This window comes from Enhydra lutris, unplaced genomic scaffold (assembly GCF_002288905.1).
Source record: "Enhydra lutris kenyoni isolate GAN:26980312 unplaced genomic scaffold, ASM228890v2 scaffoldscaffold53, whole genome shotgun sequence".
NCBI lineage: Eukaryota > Metazoa > Chordata > Mammalia > Carnivora > Mustelidae > Enhydra > Enhydra lutris.
Window position 1 is genome coordinate 2937516 of NW_019154137.1, and position 21130 is coordinate 2958645.

General features: G+C 44.1%; 1 protein-coding gene across 1 annotated transcript; it reads right to left on the minus strand.

The window, feature by feature from the left end:
- Positions 1-3314: 3314 nt before the first annotated feature.
- Positions 3315-18777, minus strand: LOC111157259 (NFKB repressing factor). Its single transcript, XM_022518534.1, has 3 exons — positions 18274-18777; positions 7351-7481; positions 3315-6291 (listed from the first exon to the last, which is right to left on the minus strand). Exons 1-3 carry the CDS (start codon positions 18537-18539, stop codon positions 4334-4336), a joined length of 2355 nt encoding a protein of 784 aa, XP_022374242.1. The 5' UTR covers positions 18540-18777; the 3' UTR covers positions 3315-4333.
- Positions 18778-21130: the final 2353 nt, after the last annotated feature.

A 21130-nucleotide genomic window follows, 5' to 3' on the forward strand; every position in this document is an offset into this window, starting at 1 on the left:
ACATGTTTTGTCTAATGTTCCATTGTCACCTTTTGTGCATTTGTCACTCTTCTAAATCTAACTTTTGCACAAGTAACCCATGTAAAAAATGTACATTTTTCAAAACTTGTAAATAAAAATAACCTTAAAATTTTGTAGTCAAGGTATAATTATATTTTAGCTCACTATGAACTTTTAGTATTAACTTACTGGAATCTCATATCTACTCACTTTCCCCCTTGAAATAAACATGGTAAAAGAAAAATACGCTGGGAGAGGAAAAAGAGTTGATACTGTTGGAGGGGACCTTCTTTCTTGTCATAAGTGTTAATGCTTTGTTCTTTTTTTAACGTTTTAACAAGAATGTAAAACTGTTAAATAGAACAAAGTTCCCTCAGCACATAGTATGGTCAATCAAGTGTGTGTTGGGAAGAGGGGAGATAGACAAACCTGGGTATTTACCAGTGCCCCCAGGGACCAAGATCTGCCTTGTTGATCCTGACATTCCACCTCTTTAAAAGCCCTAGCTTGGGGCGCCTGGGTGGCTCAGTGGGTTGAGCCTCTGCCTTCAGCTTGGGTCATGATCTCAGGGTCCTGGGATCGAGTCCTGCGTCGGGCTCTCTGCTCAGCAGGGATCCTGCTTCTCCCCCATCTCTCTCTACTTGTGATCTCTCTCTGTCAAATAATATCTTTAAAAAAAATTTTTTAAGAAGCCCTAGCTTAAAAGCAAATAGTACCAAACTATTATAAAATGGCATTTTTAACTCCCCAGTTTGGGAGTACAGGTATCCTCAATCTTGTTTCAACAAAATTGCTTTCTTCTGGGGAAGAACTGGTCTCATTTTAAAGAGCCAGGAACAGTGACTGTAGACTGTAGGGTAGGGGGCTAAATGAAATTAAACTAAGTCTTTATATGGGGCACCTGGGGAGCTCAGGTCATGATCTCCAGTTCCTGGGATGGAGCCCCACATCGGGCTCTCTGCTCAGTGGGGAGTCTGCTTCTCCCTCTCCCTCTGTGCATTCTTCATGAGGTATGTACTATATTCATCCTTTAAGACATGGCCCCTAAAGGAACCCCAGTGTGGCAGAGTTCGTTCAATGCACGTACTGGTTGACCCCACCTAGGAGCATCAACCTTAAATGTGCTTCACACTTTCCCTTAAGTCCATTTCTGCTTCAGAGTAGAACCACATTAAATTGGTCTTTATTTGGTAGATTATTTTACCTTAACTTTTTCATCCTACTGTGGCTGGGTACCTTAAATAGTGACACTATTAGTCACACTTTAAAAAATTAAGGTGAGATCCATAACGGGCAGATTTAATTTTTGCTTTTTACACGCCTCCTGAGAAACACCATCTTTTCCATTGGATTATCCATGTATCCTTTACAACAGCTGATCTCTAAAAGCATCATGTCCACGGTCAAAGGCACTACACAAACCAAACATTTAATGCTAATTTGCCTTTTTTTCTTTACAATGTTTGTTTGTTTTAACAAATGCCACAGGCTGCCCGCATATAATTAGAACAGTAAGGTTAAAACAGATTTGTAAGGTCCCCTTACAAATGGCAGTCTGATTGGAACCTGAGTCTTCAATTCTGCCCCTTCTGATATGGGGAAGGTGGCATGAGAGAGAACCATGAGGATTGTAATCAAGTTATAATCAAAAGTCCTTTATTTAAGACCCATCTCCAGCTTCAGGGCTCACAGCAAAGTCAATGCACTGTATCCTACTTTAAAAAAAAAAAGTTTCCCAAAAGAATGCATGAAATTCCCATTCATTTTGCAATCAAAGGAGAGGAAAAAAAAAATCTAAAAAGTAGATCTGTGAGACTCGAGGCTATATATGTAACTGAAAGAGTTACTTCTTTGGTATAACTTATTTAGTTCAAATAAAACTTGAAGCAGTTCATTTATCTGTGGTTTTACAGCAAAGTTACTGAGTTACAAATGACTGCTCTTTAGAAGGAAAGGAAAATAGAGGAGCCAAGAGAATGGGGAACAGAATGGGGACAAAACAGGACAGCAAGGTTGTCAGCAGCTCATTCTCAATGTATTTTATTGTCAAGCAGAGTTAAGTGACTTCAACCTAATTCCACATGAATACCAAAGCTGATCTAAGAAGTCAACAAGGGCGCCGGGGTGGCTCAGTGGGTTAAAGCCTCTGCCTTTGGCTCAGGTCATGATTCCAGGGTTCTGGGATCAAGCCCCACATTGGACTCTCTGCTTGGCCAGGAGCCTGTTTCCTCCTCTCTCTCTGCCTGCCTCTCTGCCTACTTGTGATCTCTGTCAAACAAAATCTTAAAAAAAAAAAAAAAGTCAGCAAATCTGGACCCTCAAACCCAGAACCAAATGTATATTTGGCCCAATTATTTGGGAGCCCTCTTACTACGTTAATATTGTTCTGTTAAATTTAGCTAAGAAAACCAAATTTATGTCCCTACTCCCCACAGCCCTTCCCCTGTCCAACCATTTTGGGAAGAGAAAAGAAATGTAAAGGGAGAAATGAGTTTTCACCCCCCCCACCACCGCCCTCGGCTCCCCTTGATCTGCAAAGCCACTCTTACTCAAGAGAACTAAGGCTGGCTTTTCTAACTTGCTAATTGAGCCACCGCTTCTCCAGGCTGGCATGAGCCCTGTAGGTTTAAAAAACAAATCCTATAAAATCTATAAACATCTTAGCTTATGTTCCCTTTGCCATTGTTAAACAATAAGTGCCCAAATAAAGTGCACACCTCATTTCTCTTCCTACCCACATTGGGAAAGGCCACACACTGTAAGAGAAAGGGAGTTAGTAAAAAGCAAGTGTCACACAGTTTTAATAGCTGTGGATGACTAAAACCTAGAGATCCAGGTATAAAAGCCAATCCCTTTTTATTTTTTAAACTACTGATTTAACTACAATGGGCAGCTTTTTCATTCCAAAATATGAGAGGAGAAAGGAAATTACTGTATATTGTGGGCCAATTACATGTCAAGTATGGTGCTAAATGTTTCCAGACACTGTGAACCACCCAATTGTTCTATCATTTCACTGGCGTGTTTAACTCTCGGTATTACTATTCATCTCTGAAAAGTGACACTTGATTTATCGGAGCTACAAGACCAAAATCACATAAAAGGACACAGCCGGAGGTCTGGTTGCGGCCGGCATGTCGGTCCACAGGAAAGTGACGGGTGACCAACCAGCTGTTCATCTCGGCTAAGTCATTACGTTCACCCACGTGTGCTCTGGTGTTGAAACATTTTGTGCAAACGCCACTTCCCGCCTCCTGATAACCCAAAGTGTGGCTCCTAGGCTGCTGCCCAACATAAGCGCGCTGCCATTTTGATCAACATCAGCTCCTTTTTATTCAGGAAGCATACACTAGTTCTTTTTTATACATTTTTTTTTTACATTCCAGAAATAAGCGAAAATAGCAGTTTTAAATATGTTACAAAGTTGGCTTTTGGGGCTTAATAAGCTGTGTGAGAGAGGGACCGGCCGACTGACCTTTTCGTCCAAGCACCAGTGTGTCTGCGGTCTTTCACCCGGTCCTGCCACGGCCGCGGCCACCCGGGCTGTGCCGCACGCCCGGGCGGCGGGACGGCTGTGACGCGGAGTTGCTGCGAGGCCCGCTGCGAGGCCCCAAGAACAAACAGCTCCAGCTTCCTTCCTTCGGGTTGGGTCAAAGTTTGTGAAACTTCTCAACGACTCTCTCAAGTAGTGCTCTCTTGGCATAAAGACTAGGATTTGTTAAAACTCATATACCACAAGGTAACAGTAAATCACTTCCAATATTCTGGAAACCACATGGTAGAAGTCATAAATAAATGAACACTAAAATTACTTTAAGAAAGTTTTACATCATTTAGTCGGGAACGACATTTACACGTACAGCACAATTTACCGTTAAACATTCTTGAACTGGCTTCACACAAAGATGAAAATAGTAATACAAAACGACCCGGCGTCTTCAGGAAGTCTGAAGTTCAGACTGGAGTTTGACCGTCATGATGGTCAACGTCACTACTGCCGCAGGCTGCGGTGCCACGCCCTTTAAAATGGGAATTTCCTTCTCGGGGTGAAATTCCACTGCGATACGTGTTCTTGCTTTGTACAAACTACTAAAATCGGAGGGACACAGCAATATGAAAGACACAAACAGTAACTGCACAATATCATCTGCGGGACCGAAGCTAATACGGGCGGACAGAATTCTTCAGGTTCCGATAGCTAATAGAGCACTATAGGAAATGAACAAGGTGAAACATCTTAAGAATGAATGTACTCTGCAACCAGGACATGTGGCATTTCTTTAATTCACAAATCTGCCTCCTTGGGCGTTTACAAAATAAATTAGTTAAGAGCTCAATTGGCTTGAGGCATCACGAGCTCGTAATGCCCCACTTGGCCTTCCTGTTTGAGCTGATCTAGCAGGTCTTCCTTCCGTCTTTTTCTTCCTACCACCAGGTACCTATCGTGGCCGACCCCATGCGACTTACTCTTAAGGCCGTACTTCTGGGCAATCTGGTGTATCTGCTTCCGCTCGTCGTTAGTCAACTCCGTGGAGAAAGTCAAATCCGTGTGGCTCTCGGAGCGGGCGTAGTTGCGGATGATCTGTTCAATATCTCTCTTGGCGATTTTGTTCACCCTCTCCACGTCAAGACCGAGCCCTTCTCGCTTATGCTGCTCTTTGACAGAGATGGGCTCCCGAATGCCCTCGCCGGATTTACCTAAACCACCGCCCGTCCAGCCCATCTTTCTCAGCAGCTGGTTTCCTATGTTGTCTTCTTTGATCTGTTGTTTGTAAGCCTCCTCCGCTGAGCGGCCCTGGATTTCATTTCTGGAAATCACATCTTCGATAGCCCCCTTCTTCAAATTGTTGATGACGGTCGGCTGGGTCTTCTTAAGCGTCTTCACAGCTTCCCCCGCAGCTTCGTATTTGACCGTTTTCTTCACCCCGACGGCTTCCGCGATCACTTCACTCTCGAGGATCACCTTGCATTTCCACCGGAGGCCGGTCATTCTTTCGTAGACGTACTCGACCGTCATGCGGTTGAACTGGGCCGTGTCGTTCAGGGTGCACACTGGATTTGAAGAATTCTCGTAAACTACCAGATCCTTTATATCTTTCTTCTTTCCAGATCCCCTGGGTGAAGAGCCTGTCTGGCACTGTGAACTTTTGACCGAGGGGTAGGTGGGCTGTGTTTTCTGGAGGATTTTCAAGGCCTCATCAGCAGCCGCGTGTTTACTTGTTTTTTTGGTTCCGTAACCTTCAGCTAAGCAGTGGTCCTGCAGAAACACACGGCAGCGCCACGTGCGGTTTGGCATCATCTCGTACTTGTACTCGACTGACATCTTGTTGTACGAGGCCGAATTGTTGAGGATGCCGATGGCGTCGTTTGCGTTTTCGGTAAGGACAAAATTGGTCCAGTGTTTGGCGGAAGCGTTAAAAATCGGCTGTCCGGAGGCGTCTTTAGCGAGCACCACCAGCTCCTCCGGCGGCTTCAGGGCCGGAGGAAAGTCGTGGGTGGGCATGCCGACCTGACACACCACAAGGTCCTCCCCGACCGTGTGCTTGAACTTCCGCCGGACGACTCGGACTTCAATACGCTTCTGCAGGAGTTTCACAGCTAGCTCAGTAGCTCGATCCCTGGACCCATTCTTGCTGCCGGCGTAACCCGTGGTTAAGTAGATATTTTGGCATCTGACTTCACACGCATAACCGTCTGTTAGAAGTTTTTTATTTTTGGGGATGTCAGCAGGAGGGATCTCTTTTAAAGGAGCGTATATGTACTCGGGATTTGTCTTACATGCCTGAATACACCGAGTTAACATATAGGTATAATTGATTTTATCAGAGCCGGAAGTCATCTCCGGGTTCGAAAGGTTCTTCCAGATAGTAGCTGTCAATTTTTCAATAAAGTACTGCTTCTCGGCTACCACCGACTCAGGAAATGTCTGTGACGGGGAAGGCTCAGGGCCCAACTGAGGGTTTGCCGGCTGCGACGTGCTGCTTGGGGCGGGGTTCCCGCTGTCAAAATACATGTTGGCTGTTACGGGCTGCTCTTTTGTGAAAATAAATCCTGATGAATCACAATACTGAGAATTCCCGTCTTGCACACTGAAAGAGTCTTGAGTATAATCTTGGTAGATGTCTCTTGGCATGCCGGCAAAATGTGTTTGTTCATTTACCTCTTTTGTTTGAGGGCCATAGGGATCTTCCTGTCTCTCATCCTTTGAACTACTAGCTACAAAATGCACAGGCTCAAAACGAGGTCTCGCATGCAATTTGGAACCGGCTTGCTTTTTAGGAGGATTTTGACCTATAGAACGAGTGAAATTTACAATTCATTAAAAAGGGAGTATTTCAAAAGAAGCAAACAGCAAGACAGTACCAACTGTGTCATTTGCAAATTGCACTGTTGGTACAAGACACTTCCCATCACAAAAACTTCAGGGTACTTAGGGGAAGGGACTCAAATATCAACGTAGGATTCTGGCAGAAGAAGGGATGTTGCCTGTCCCACGTGTTAAGGGAAGAAAGTTGACAGAAAATACGCCACCGAATCAGATATGCAGGTCACCACCACACATGACTGGTCGGTGCTTCTGTATCTAACAAGGTAAAGCACAGGTGAAGTGCACTGGCTAACAGGTTGTTCCAGGATAATCTCACCCCACCTGTGCCGGAGAGCGCCCTTCATAAAAAACTGCGAGCAGAAGAGACGGCCCTAGCGCAAAAGAGGTGGCGGCCGAGGCGTGTACACAGCCTCTCTCTTTGGCAGCAGACGTAACTCTGTCACAGTTCTTTATGTGCTTGTGGCTAAAAATCAAATAAAAAATAATAATCAAAAGATCCCAAAGGGTTTTCAGCTTCAAAATCTTAGTTCTGACCCATTCTGCACAAAAGGGTGGTGTGGTCTATTTTATTTCTAGAACCAACAGCAGCTGGAGACCAGTGATTTATGCGGGACAGCGAACTGAACGCTGTGGAAGGACTCTCTGTGGAGGCTAGACCAGACACTGGAGCTTCCTCCCGACACCACTGCTCAGTAGAAAGCTGGTCTGTCTTGGGCCCATCCAAGAGCATTTAGTTACTTAGATGTTCAAATGATCAGAGTATAAGGTTGTTCTGCTTAGAGGGAGGTTCCATGGCATGGACTTTACAGACAGCGTTATCATTTGAATCAGTATTCTTAGTTTTCAGTTCCTTTCAGCATCCTCAAAACAAAACTGTACATAACTAAGTTAAAACTCTTTCACATTTGTGTAAGATCCAATGTTCCCAATGTTACTGAAGACCATATACCACACTCATACCATTTTTTTAAAAAGCCATGTTGTTTCTTCAAACCCCACCTTCCAGAAACAAGTATACTCACCGTCACATGCCGAGAGGTGACGTTTTTGACCTTTGGAAGGTTTGGATAGCATCAGATCATATGACGGCATCTCCCCAATATCAATACCTTCAGCCATTTGGAGAATTTTTTCCATCAGGCGTGGGCTGTACCTATTTAAATTAATAGAATCTATAGTTAAAACAGGTACGAATGCAGTTTTTAAAAAGCTTCTACATGAGCTCATCTTGTAATTGCTCCCACAGGACTATGTCAACAGATTATCTTAGCTCTTAAACTGAAGAATGTGTCCTCTAATATTTACCTATCAAAATTTATCTATCTTACTATCATTAGAAGACATAGGAACATAAAAGCAAGATATTTAAAGGAAGATCTTTTAATTTGATTTAAAAGCGTCCATATCAACTCATGACTTCTCTCTATCATATATGTATATCATGTGTAAATAACTGCACCTGTGTATTTACAGAGGTACTCAGAGTGTTAAGAGTGGCTGGGATGTTGACATCCAGACTGTGGTCTTTACCATTTCCCATAAAAAAGAATCAGGGTCCTTATAGAAATGGCTGATTCCAAGTCTGGGGGAGGAAATGTACAAGATGAACCTGGGAGATATTCCCGTGCCTGGAAACAAGGAAGCTGTGAAAGGCCTCAGGAGTTGTGTCAAATGGACTCAAAAGCCAATGTGAACACATTCCTACCGGCAAAGTGAGCCAACCAGAGAAGCAGTGAGAATAACGACCCGCAGTGGATTCAGACACAACAAATAAACTAACAATCTGTTAGTTTACAATGCTACCTACAAACTCATTACTGGTCACCTTTGGAAGACGGCAGGGAATCAAGTCATTACTCCCCAAACAGGTAATATTAAAGGAAGAAAGCAAGCATTTATCTGGTATTTTTCTGTACAAATTGTACATCAGAGTAACTAAGAGTCGATGAGAAAAAGCTCTTTTATGGAAGCATTCCAGCTAGTAACTGGAGGAACGATAGACTACTGCCATTCTGCAACCCATCATAAAATAATTAACATCGGTGGCCGCTAGGCCTATGAGGTGAAAAGCTGATGGGGAAGAACCCAGAAAGAGACCCCCAGAAACATGTTCAAGTCGCAAAAGCAAACTCAATAGAGGAGGCCATGCTTTTCAGTAAATGGTGCTGGAGTAAGTGGGCAACGAACCCCAACCTCACTTCTCATCCCCAAATTCATTGAAAATGTGTCACAGACCTAAATGTAAAATGTAAAACTAATTATTTTTTAAAAAGAAAACAGGGCGCCTGGGTGGCTCAGTGGGTTAAAGCCTCTGCCTTCGGCTCAGGTCATAATCTCAGGGTCCTAGGATTGAGTCCCACATAGGGCTCTCTGCTCTGCGGGGAGCCTGCATCCCCCCTCTCTCTGCCTGCCTCTCTGCCTACTTTGATTGCTGTCAAATAAATAAATAAATAAATAAAATCTTAAAAAAAAAAAAAAAACCATAGGAGAAAATCTTCAGAATCTAGGACTAGGCCAACAGTTCTCATACTTGACACCAAAAGCAAGATCCATAAAAGGAAAAACTGATAAAATGGACTTCATCAAAATTAAAAACTTTTGCTCTCAAAGCCCCTGTGAGAGGACAAAAGACAAGCTACAGACTGGGAGAGGTATTTACAAACCAAACACCTGACCCGCCCCCCCAAAAAAACCCACAAAAACTAGTATCCAGTATAACAATCTCTCAAAATGCAACTATATATATGTATGTGTGTGTGTATGAACAAAAAGATATGAACAGATTTAACCAAATCTGTTAATCATTTAACCAAAATCATTTAACCAAATCATTTAACCAAAGACGACACATATATTGCAAATAAGCACATGAAAAGATGGTCAACATCATTAACCAGAGAGAGACGTCATTTAAAACCACAGTGAGGTATCACTATGCACCCTCAGAATGGCTAAAGTAAAAAAGAGTGACAGCATCAAATGCTGGCAAGGCCATAGAGGAACTGGACCATTCATCGACTGCTGGAGGGAATGCAGAATGGTACGGCCACTCTGGAAAACAACTTGGAAGTGTCTTATAAAATTAAACATGCAATTACTACATGACCTAGCAATGACCCCTTTTTTGGGCCATTTATCTCAGAGAAATCAAAACTTACATTCACACAAAAACCTGTACATGAACGCTCACAGCAGTTTTACTTGTAACCGCCAAAAACTGCAATCAGCTCAGAAGTCCATCAACAGGCAGATGGTCAAACTGGTGCGCGCGCCCCTCAGAACACTACTCAGCAGTACGAAGGAGGTAACTACTGATACACACAATACCATGGGGAGTGGGAAGGAAATGGATGTGATTTGTTTTGTTTTGTTTTTTAAGATTTTTATTTATTTGTCAGAGAGAGCGAGCACAGGCAGACAGAGTGGCAGCAGAGGCAGAGGGAGAAGCAGGCCCCCCGCCGAGCAAGGAGCCCGATGTGGGACTCGATCCCAGGACGCTGGGATCATGACCTGAGCCGAAGGCAGTCGCTTAACCAACTGAGCCACCCAGGCGTCCCTGGATGTGATTTGTTTTTAAAGATTTTATTTATCTGTCAGAGAGAAAGAGAGCACGTGCACACAGCAGGGGGAGTGGCAGCAGAGGGAGAAGCAGGCTCCCTGTTGAGCAAGGAGCCTGATGCAGAGCTCGATCCCAGGACCCTGGGATCATGACCTGAGCCAGAGGCAGATGCTTAACTGACTGGGCCACCCAGGCATCCCGGATGTGGTTATAAAAGCGTGATGTGAAGGATCCTTGAAGTACTGGAACTATTCAATATCTTGACTGTGGCAGTGGATACACAAACCTCCACATGCAATATTGTTTCAACCAAACACACATGCACACACACACACACACACACACACACACACACACAAGTACTAGTAAAACTGGGAGACTGCATAAAATCAGTGGATTGTTAACAATATCACTGTCATAGTTTTGATATTACACAATAATTCTGCAAAACGTTATCACTGGGGGAAATGGGTAAAGAATGCAGGGCATCTCTTTGTAGTATTTCCTACAACTGCATGTGAATCTATAATTATCTCAATAAAAATTTTGATTAAAAAAAGTTGATGGGGGGGCGCCTGGGTGGCTCAGAGGGTTAAGCCTCTGCCTTCGGCTCAGGTCATGGTCTCAGGGTCCTGGGATCGAGCCCTGCATCGGGCTCTCTGCTCAGTGGGGACCCTGTTTCTCCCTCTCTGCCTACTTCTGATCTGTCTGTGTCAAATAAGTAAATAAAATCTTTTAAAGAAATAAAATAAAAATTAAAAAGTTGATGGGAACTTTATTATCTTAATATCACTAAAAAAATGAGACAAGCAGACACGTGTCCCTTATATGATATGACAGGAAATATAACGCACTATCTATAAAGTATTGTCCTTCAAATAACTGAACCTGAACCTAAGCAAGTCCTTCACGCCCAGAAATATGTTAAACATCACCGTAAGAACATAGCCAGTGAAGGAAACACTATGTGACAATCCAGTTTCTTCGTCAAATCAACAGCATGAAAATAAACAGATAGGGGAATGTGGTTATAGATTAAAGGAGACAGAGGAACCAAATACAATGCATGGACCTGGTATGGATCATGAATCAAACCAAAATACAAATGAGGGGCGCTGGCTGGCTCAGTCCGTACAGCATGTGACTCTCGATCTCAGAGTTGTGAGTTTGAGCCCCATGTTGGGTATAAGAGATTACTTAAAAATAAAATTGAAAAAAATACACTTTGAGACAATGGGGAAAACTGAACATGGGTTTTAAGAAATTACTGTTAATTTTGTTGAGTGTAAATAATGGTATTATGACTCTAGTTTTTAAAATATTTTATTTGACAGAGAGAGACACAGCGAGAGAGGGAACACAAGCAGGGGAAGTGGGAGAGGGAGAAGCAGGCTTCCCGCAGAGCAGGGAGCCCAATGTAGGGCTCCATCCCATGACCCTAGGATCATGACCCGAGCCAAAGGTAGATGCTTAACGACTGAGCCACCCAGGTGCCCTATTTTTTTTTAAGAGTTTATTTATTTTTGACAGACAGAGATCACAAGTAGGCAGAGAGGCAGGCAGAGAGAGAGGAGGAAGCAGGCTCCCTGCTGAGCAGAAAGCCTGATGTGGGGCTCGATCCCAGGACCCTGAGATCATGACCTGAGCCGAAGGCAGAGGCTTAACCCACTGAGCCACCCAGGCGCCCCCAGGTGCCCTATTTTTAAAGTAGGCTCCACACCCAGCACGGAGCCCAACATGGGGGTTGAACCCACAACCCTGAGATCAAGACCTGAGCTCTGAGCTGAGATCACCCAGGCACCCCTATCAGGACTCTATTTGTAAAAATTCTTACCTGTGAGGCACCTGGGTGGCTGTGTTGGTTAATCATCCGACTCCTGATTTTGGCTCAGGTCATGGTCTCAGGGTTGTGAGACAGAGCCCGGTGATGGGCTCAATGCTCAGCGGGGCCTGCTTAAGATTCTCTTTCTCTCCCTCTGCCCCTCCTCCCATTAAAAAAATAAAAATAAAAATAAAAACTCTTGTCCAGAACAGATACATACTGAAGTATTCGCAGGGGAAATGATGTCAAGATTTTCTTTAATATACTCCAGACTACCTCGCACAAGAAAAACTGGGGGCACAACCGAAGACATGAGAAGGGCAGCATGACACAAACTGTTGACACTCCTGAATGAGGAGACATGGAGGTCCACTAAACTCTTTAACATTTGTGTTTGATTTTTTTCCACAATAAATAGCTTTGAGATATACAATATTTAAAAGGCTTCCTTATAGATTGGCTGCTTGACAGAATATCCTGTAACTGCAGAGAAACAAACATAGAAGCTCAAGTAAAGTCCTGGTTATCATGGGGACCTACTCATCCTTCCTCCCTTGAGAGCCCTTCCTGGCCTATGATCAAAAAAGAGATGCCTGGCGGCATTTGGGAAGAAAGTTCTGAATATGAGTAACTATCACGCCTTGACATGAATAGGTTCTGAACCTGAAGGAGGGTAACATCTTCCACTTTTGGCCTGACCGGTTCCACACCCCGCAGACATCTTTCCTTGCAATGCTGGAGAAGTCAGGACATGGTGGGCTTCACGGAGATCAGCACAAGCTAGCTTGTTTTAACCCGCACTTCCCACTGATAATTGCTCCTACTGCTGCTGCTAACATCAGTATTTAAATGCCAAGAGTAATTTTATTTTCATTTATTCTTATATAGCCAAAAAAAAAAAGAAAAAGAAAGTAGAGCCTAAAACACTGTGCTTTCTATGTATCACTTCCATTCGGACTTGGGAGTCCAAATTCCAAGGTACAGGATGAAAACAAGATTATGAAAATGAAAGTCTATAAATGTTGAACTGGTGATGCCACTTTTGCTACCTGAATTGTACTACACTCAAGCCACTCACCGTGAGTTCCAGTCAAAATTCTCCAGACTTCCACTCCAGCCTGATCGCAAATACAGTGTACAACTGTAAACGCCATGTATGTCAGACATACAGCCGCACAAATGATGCATTTGGGGCTCATTCCATTCACTTTTCTCTCAGGCTTCTTCCAGAAGTAGTAATGATTATATACCTACTTCCTGTTCCCTATTCATTACATCTGCCACAAAATTCAATGTCACCCATGGGCTATAAAAATAAACCTTTGCGTAGGCTGTGAACACAGTCTGCTTCTCAGTCCTTTATTAGGAAGTCATAATACTGAGGAAACCCAACCAGCTCAACAATAATGGAAAAGACTATTTAGTACCTGACTCTTGACTATTCAGAGAACAATGCAAAAATTAATCTAGAGTCTTCAATAAGACCACTAGATCTTATTTTATTTTATTCCCATTTCTAAAATTCTTCAGAGAATAGCTATCCAAGAACAAAGAAGTGGTTCCACAAATTTTAAATAAGCCAAGCCAGTTAAACTTCCATTACTGGCTTCCATTATGTGTTTTTTCATAGTAGATTTACTTATTTTTAAAAGATCTGCTTATTTATTTTACAGAAAGAGAGAGAGCGCACCAGTTTCCATTATGTGTTTTTTCATAGTAGATTTACTTATTTTTAAAAGATCTGCTTATTTATTTTACAGAAAGAGAGAGAGCGCACCAGTTTCCATTATGTATTTTTTCATAGTAGATTTACTTATTTTTAAAAGATCTGTTTATTTTAGAGAAAGAGAGGGAGCGCACCAGCTGGGAGAGGGAGAGAAAATCCCAGGCTGACTCCATTCTGAGCACAGAGGCTGAGGCAGCGCTGGATCTCAAGACCCTCAGATGAGGACGGGCTAAAATCAAGAGTCGCTCGCTTAACCGACTGCGCCACCCAGGAGCCCATAAAGGCGTTACTTTGAAATCTGCTATAAGGGGTGCCTGGGTGGTGCGGCTGGTTAAGTGCTTAAGCATCTGACTCTTGATTTCAGCCAAGGCCCTGATCTCAGGGTCGTGAGATTGAGCCCTGCCTCAGGCTCTGTGCTCAGCGCTGAGTCAGATTGAGATTTTCTCTCTCTTCTCTCTCTCTCTTTGCCCCCACTCCTGCTCTCTCTTAAATAAACAAATAAATCTTTAAAAAAATGAAATATCACCTTTCCTCCAGAAATTTTAGAGAACCCACCAAGAAAAGCACCTACAAACCCAACCACTGATAACCTCATTAACATCTGGAGTTTACTTTCTTTTCTTTCCCTACGCTTTCCATATCGCCGCCTCCCCTCCATATCTCCTACAGATCATCTATGTTGATCTGCATTCTGGTAGGGTGGGGGGTTGTTTTTAATTTATGAGATCATAGGGTTTTTTCTATGTCATTACCACATGAGTTTTAATGGCTACATAATATTTTACCTTATGGAGAGACCATGATACAAAGTATCATTAAGGCAAATCTAATACAGTAATTTTCAGATGCATGCATATTATATATTTAAAAGTCTGTTAATTTACCCATTTGATCATAAATGCTTAAAAAAACAAAACCAAGAAAACCTCAGCAGGTCTTTAGGGTTTTCAAAGATAGCTTATTTTGTACCAAGCTTTTGGAAATCAGGATACTATTCAACTGTCCCACCATGCCTGGCATACATAAAGATGATTTATAATGGACAAAGACATGTGACTTCATGAATCTTACATTCTTGGAAAAAGACAGGTGCATACTTATGATCTACAATGCACCTGAAATTTAACAAATATGTAGTAATGCTCCCCAATTTTTAAAAAATTTATTCAACTGTTCTTCTAGGTCCAAAGAACAGCTGAGGTTTGAAAACTAAACAAAGATCAGAATTTCTGAGTATAAAATTATTTATTCAAAACTATCAATAAGACTCTTAACATCATAAGGGAATAACCCACAGTGAGATTATTGATAAATCTTTTGAAAGCCCCCACTCCCGTTTCTTTAGATGAGGGCCACCTATGTGCAAAGTTAGGTTCACAACACAAGCTCAACTGGCACCTGCCTTCCAAAAATCAGTCTCACAGCAACAAGGAAGAGACAATAATCAAGGCAGCAAACCTGGTTTCATTTTAAGATACATTTTTCCTATAAATATCTCATCAAAAATCAATAGGCCAGGATTCTGCTTCTAATCCTATTGATGAAGAACCACCAAAAACCTGAATGCTCCAGTTAACCAAACATTCTGCTTTATTAAGGATAGATACATTATCTACAGTTTTTAAGTAAAAATTGTATGGTTCCCAGACATTCCTAGGAACAATTACATGAGTGCTATAGATACAGTTGCTTAGAAGACTGCACCTTTTTTTTGTTTGTTTCAGGGATAGAATGTAGTGATTCATCAGTTGCCCATAACACCCAGTGCTCATTCCATCAAGTGCCCTCCTTCACGCCCACCATCCAGTTACCCCATCTCCCCACCTACCTGCATTAACCTTTCATTTGCCACAAGACATATCTTAGAAATTGCTTGCAGGAAAAAATCTTTTGACAGGTTGTTTACTTTTATGAAACAGACAAAACAGTGAAGAGAAAGAATTTCAGCTATTTGAGCTTCCTGGTTGCCTAGACCATGAGGGGAAAAAATGATCAAAAAGCAGAAAAAAAAAGCACTGCTTTATTTTATCCTATAAAGCAGTGGTTCTCATGGTGTAATCACCGGACCAGCATCACCTGATCATCAGTATCACCTGGGAACTTGTTAAAAATGCAGATTCAGGGGTCCTGCTTCAGACCTACTAAATCAGAAAGCCTGGGCTGGGGCCCCAGCAATCTGTGTTTCAACAAGCCCGACAGCTGACTGTGATGCTCGCATAAGTTTGAGAACCACTGCCGCAGAATCAAGATAGTCAAGCTTGTACCACGAAAATCACCACTATCACCAAAAGAAATGAAACACAGCTTGCCTCCCTAAACGTGTGAGCGCCTCCTGTCTTGGCCTTATGATGAAGGAGTTTTCAAAGATACCCCTGACCTAGGACTTACTTTGGCCCTAACTAAAAGGGAACACAGAAAGCCCTTCATTGGGGGAGGGGGGAGTGCTACTGTTTACAACCTGTTCCCAAAGTCAAGGGATGAACCACAAAGCAACAGTTAAATTTAAAATAGGCTGCTACACCATGTATTCTGCAGTTCCCTTGAGAGAACAATCTTCTGTCATAGAAGAACAGACCAGAAAATGAGCTCTGCCAACATCAAACTTAAGAAGGACTGGAATGTAGATTTACCCTCCCCCCCACCCCAAAGCTGACAGCTGGATGAAGCCTAACATGGAACACTGCCCGTGGTCCCTGGCTTCCAAGATTCTTTGTTGCCCCTTCCCTTTCTCCTGTATCTATGTTATCAGATACAATGTAAACATTCTTCAGTTAAGCTATTTGATAATGTTATGGCAATTCTTGTAGTGACAAAACTGACCTAACTAAAATGTGGCATGGAATGTATGTCTGTGTACATATATATGTTCATTCATCTTGTTACACACCCACCCCACACCCAGATGTGCTTGGGCGAGGGCACACACACACAAAATGTCTTGGATGCTTAAGCTTTTAACACCAACTACCATTGGCCTGCTTTGTGCTGGTTAATGCCCTGGTTATATAAAGGGCTGTTGTTCTTGGAATGAAATCCTGCGATATAATAATGATGTGGTTTGTGTCAGTTACTTGCTTTCACTCCTGGTCCATCCTTCCCAAATACAGCAGCCGTGTCTCAGTGGAAAGAGCACTAGAAGACCTGAGTTCTAGTCCCAACTGTGGGACCTTGGCAAAGTCACTTAACTTCTTGTCCTCCGTTGATTTAGCTGTAAAAATGAGATACCACCTAATTCCCAAGGTTGTTGTATTAAGAGAGATACATAAATAAAATATTTTGTACATTATAAAGCTATATTCATCTGTTATCCCATACATATTTATTGAGTGGCCATCGTGCAGAAGACACTGTTCTAGGCACTGAGGATAAAGTGTGAACAAGAGAACAAAAACCTCTTTCCCAAAAGAGCTTACGTTCTTGTGGGAAGGTAAGATTTATTGTTAACACAAAGGATAGCTATTCTCCCCCATGTAAATTTTTTTCAGGATTCAGATTTCCCACGGCCTTCTGTGATATTAAGGAGATGTATGATTATAGAATAAAGGTACTTTTTCAACTGCAAAAACAATATTGTTGTGTGAAGGTCAATTAGATTTATCCAAATTGATTAATAACTGAGGCTTCCCCAGTTGTAACCAGTTCCTCCAGTAAAATAATCATTGTCTCTGGAGACAGAAATTATACTAACCTAGAGAAAATAGGAAAAAATAAGTTTTGGTGATCAGAGGAAAACAGAGTATACACTAGATGCTGTGTTCAACAATTACTGGTAGATGTGGACAATACTATTTTTCTGTATCTGTTATGGTCATTCCTAGAACTGAACTGACTGAATTTGATCTGATCATTTTCCAGAATTTCTCATCCTTCCTAATAAAAAATTAACTGCGAGGCAGAAGTGTCCAAAAAAAAGAAGCGTCTAGTCTTTCAAAGGAATGATTAGTCTAGGACCGATTTGGGGGTGCAGAAGGACAGAGGTCCAAGTAGTCCGTTTTTTAAAAAAATGCGCTGGAACCATACTGCAGTCTCCATTGAATTGCAAAGAGCTCTTCAAGAGGCCTGTTCAGAAGACGCACCAGGTTCTAGGAAAGGGGGGGTACACACGCGCGCACACACGCACACACCCCTAAAGGCTCACCCAGAGGCCAAATATTAATTCTCCTGATCACATTTATGGTGAAAGGAGAGCAATCCATTTTTAGAGTAAAATATATCCATCTCTTTGTCTGCGTCCAGACACATTATGCGCAAATCCACAAGCAAGGCGGACCCTGCGGCTGAGAGACCTCATACAAACCGCTTCCCCAGGAGAAGACAGTAAAACCCCGCCGGGGGGTGCTGGTGCTGTTTTATTTAATGGGGATGGAGAGAGGGAGTGGTCAGGAGGAGACTAGCAGGGTTCCCTTCGTCGCCCCCCCCCCCCACTCCGCCCGCAGACCCTCGAAGCCCCTACTGTCGAGTATCTCTGCAGATACTGCATCCTTGCAAGGTCCTACGCAGGTCTGAGATTCTGCTCTTCGTCATTTCCCACGCCCTCCAAAACCACCGCCACAATGACCACCCCTCAACAATCCCCTTCCAGCTGCTGCTTCATCTCCATCCCCGGTCGTGGAGGAGCTGCTCCCGCGATCCCCGCACCCTTCTTCTGGCTCTTATGTCATCCTCCACCACCTCGCTCGGCCGATCCCCCAGACCAGTACTGAACCCTCTGGTGTCCTCCAGCACCTCCAGATACCCAGCCTCTAAGCCCTCGTCCGTACCCTGCCCCCGTCTCTGTCCCGAATCCCATCCCCGAGACCCCTACCGGGTCCCTAAGCCGACCCTCACACTCTCCTCACCTGCAGCCCAGGAAAACGTGGTTGGTCCAGGCGGCGGAGAGCGCGAGGAGCTGGTCCAGGGCAGCCCCGGGATAGCTGTGCAGGTGGCGACAGATGAAGCTGCGCCGCAGAGCCCACTGCCAGTCACTTTCGTGGCTATAGCGCCACTGCTCCAGCACTGGCTCGGGCGGGGGCGGCGGGAGGGGCGGCAGCGGCGGCGGCGGGAGGGGGGGCAGCGGCGGCGGCGACAGGAAGTCGCCCCCCAGCAGCAGACGTCCGCCAGCCATCTTCTCCGCCCCCAAGCAGGGACCCCAGGGATGAAGCCGGCTACCCACCAGGAACGAACGGGGACTGGGATCGGTGGGAGGGGTCAGGTGAGGAGGGGCGCGCCGAGGCGCAAAGACCAACTCGCAGGGGACTGGAGTGTGTGCGTGGGGGGCGGGGGTGACCGTTAAAAAGGAAAAGGCGAGCACGAGCTCAGGTCCCGATGCCGGGGCGCACGCCGGCGGCACTCCTCCAACTCGTGGAGGCGCAGGAGGACGCCCGTCGCGGTCACACGCGCGCCAGGGAGGCCGGCCCGGCCCGGTGCTCCGCACCTCCAGCGACCCACAGACCCACGCACTGCGCGGTGACCGGGGGACGGGGGAGACACCAGCACGTTCTGCTCCCCCTCCTCTGGGCTCTAGGCTACCTACCCGCGTGCCGCCCCGAGGTTGTGAGGCCAGCGCGCGTGCGCCGCGGCTGTTCCCTAACTTCGAAATCCCGTAGCCGAATCTCGCGCGAGGTCCATTTTTCCCTTCTGTGACGACGGGCCTTTGACGCACTACGGTGACAAGAGGAGGGCGGGGACTTTGGGAAGGGAATTTTGGAAGGTTCTCTAGAGTTCGGGAATATGATTCCCTCAAATCCCTGGAAGGCGCCCTCAGATGATTGTTGGCACAACGGCTTGCCTGGTGGATTTTGCCTGGGTTTTTGAGCGGTGCGACAGTGGGACCGTGCCCTTTTTTGGGGCGGGGGGAGGCGGGGACGGGGGGCGGGGGACGTAGGTTTGGATTTTACACTTTCTTTTTTTTTTTTTTAATGTCAGCTCTCCAAGGCGCCTTTTCTTCAGAGGCTAGCTTGAAAACCTCTGCATGGTGTGTTATTAACTTTGTATTTTATTGTGTAAACATAAGGAAAATGTAATACTCTATTGCAAAGAAAATTACCACAGCGCTACTTCTCAAGTTATACACTTGTATCATCCATATGCCATTCCAACTGCTGACAAATACAGACACCATCTTTACACAGTTCTGATCGCAACTGCAAATAATTCTGTATGTCACGTATGAATTTAAAACGTACAAAATATGACAAAATACAAAACGAGCGCAAAGAAGAGGGTTAAAAGCTGCACAGCAGCAAATGGCTAACTCACTCGGTCGTCAAACGTGTCACTCCACCTGTGGATCTGCTCCGGGCAGTTTCTTCAGTCTCTGTCTGCCGCCAACCTGCGATATTCAAGTAATCAACAAATATCTCTCAGCGGGAATTTATACAGCACCTACTGTACGCTCAATATAGTAGAAATACAAAGGAAAAAGAAACCGGGTTTTCTCTGTTGTTTGTCCTAGAACTGATTACGATCTTGATGGGGAAAAATAGTTCTGCATAAAACTCAGGGTCTCATGGGCAGCAGGACCACTGGATGAGGTGGTTTTGAACCATTGCCCTCCTTACCTCTTTAGATGACATACTTTTTAAATGACATATTTCTCATTATATGACCCATCTTCTGTGTAGGGGTATATTGGACTAAGAAGAGCAGAAGATAACAGTGGTTTTCACACGGTTTCATAATGATTTATTTCCAGTGTCTGTCCCATTACACCAAGTGTGCTTTGTCTTTGACTCAATGGTAAGCATTCATGTTTATTGAAGTAATGGTCTGCAAACCATCGAATCAGAGAACTCGATACTGGGAAGGAAGCTTAGAGATCATACATTCAAGTCATCCTTGTATAAGTGAGAAAAATAAGGCTAGAGAAGTGAACTGACTTGCTGAAAGCTGTAGAGACTATTACTGGCAAAACTTGACATCAGGTCTCTGTCACCTGACTCCTTACCCGGTGTTCCCCCAGTCATTGGCTATTGCATTGCCCTGGGTTGTTGTTCTTCCTCCTCCTCCTTCTCCTCCTCCTCCTCCTCCTCCTCCTCCTCTTCCCTCCCCCCTCCCTCTCTTCCCTTCCCCCCTGCCCCCTGCTGGCCTCCTCCTCCTCCTCCGCTGCTGCTGCTGCTGCTGCTGCTTCACAGTATGTATCAACTTTGGGAGGTTTTTTTTTAAGTTTCACTTTTCCCACCCCCCAAGAATGTCCACTTCATAAGAACTAGGAACTCATTCATCTTGCTTTTAGCACCTACATCTGGCTCCTGTAGACACTCTAGAGATATTTGTTGAATTCAATGAATCATGGAGGGAAGGAAGGAAGGAAGGAAGGCAGGCAGGCAGTCAGGCTCTTCCCAATGTCCCAACCTTGTGAAATTCATTTTCTTAGAGCCTACATTTTAAGCCGATTTGTTATTTCACAGATGAATTAATTTCAGCCTAAACTGCCAACTTTGATCAAAATCAGCATTGTAGTCAATACACATATGCCTAGAAAAAGAGTTGAAAAAATAAAAACTACTTCCTGTCAGCTTGGATTAAGACATTTCCATCATATAGCAGCAAATAACTACAATCTGAGTTTTGAACTTGGATTACAAAATGAACAACAGTGAAACTGATATTAGAGGCCATTTGCTCTGCGACAGCCATAACTGGATTTCATGTGTAATTCCTACTATGGAAAAAGCAGTTCCATCCTCTAGAAAACAGAACCAAAATTTGCATGAT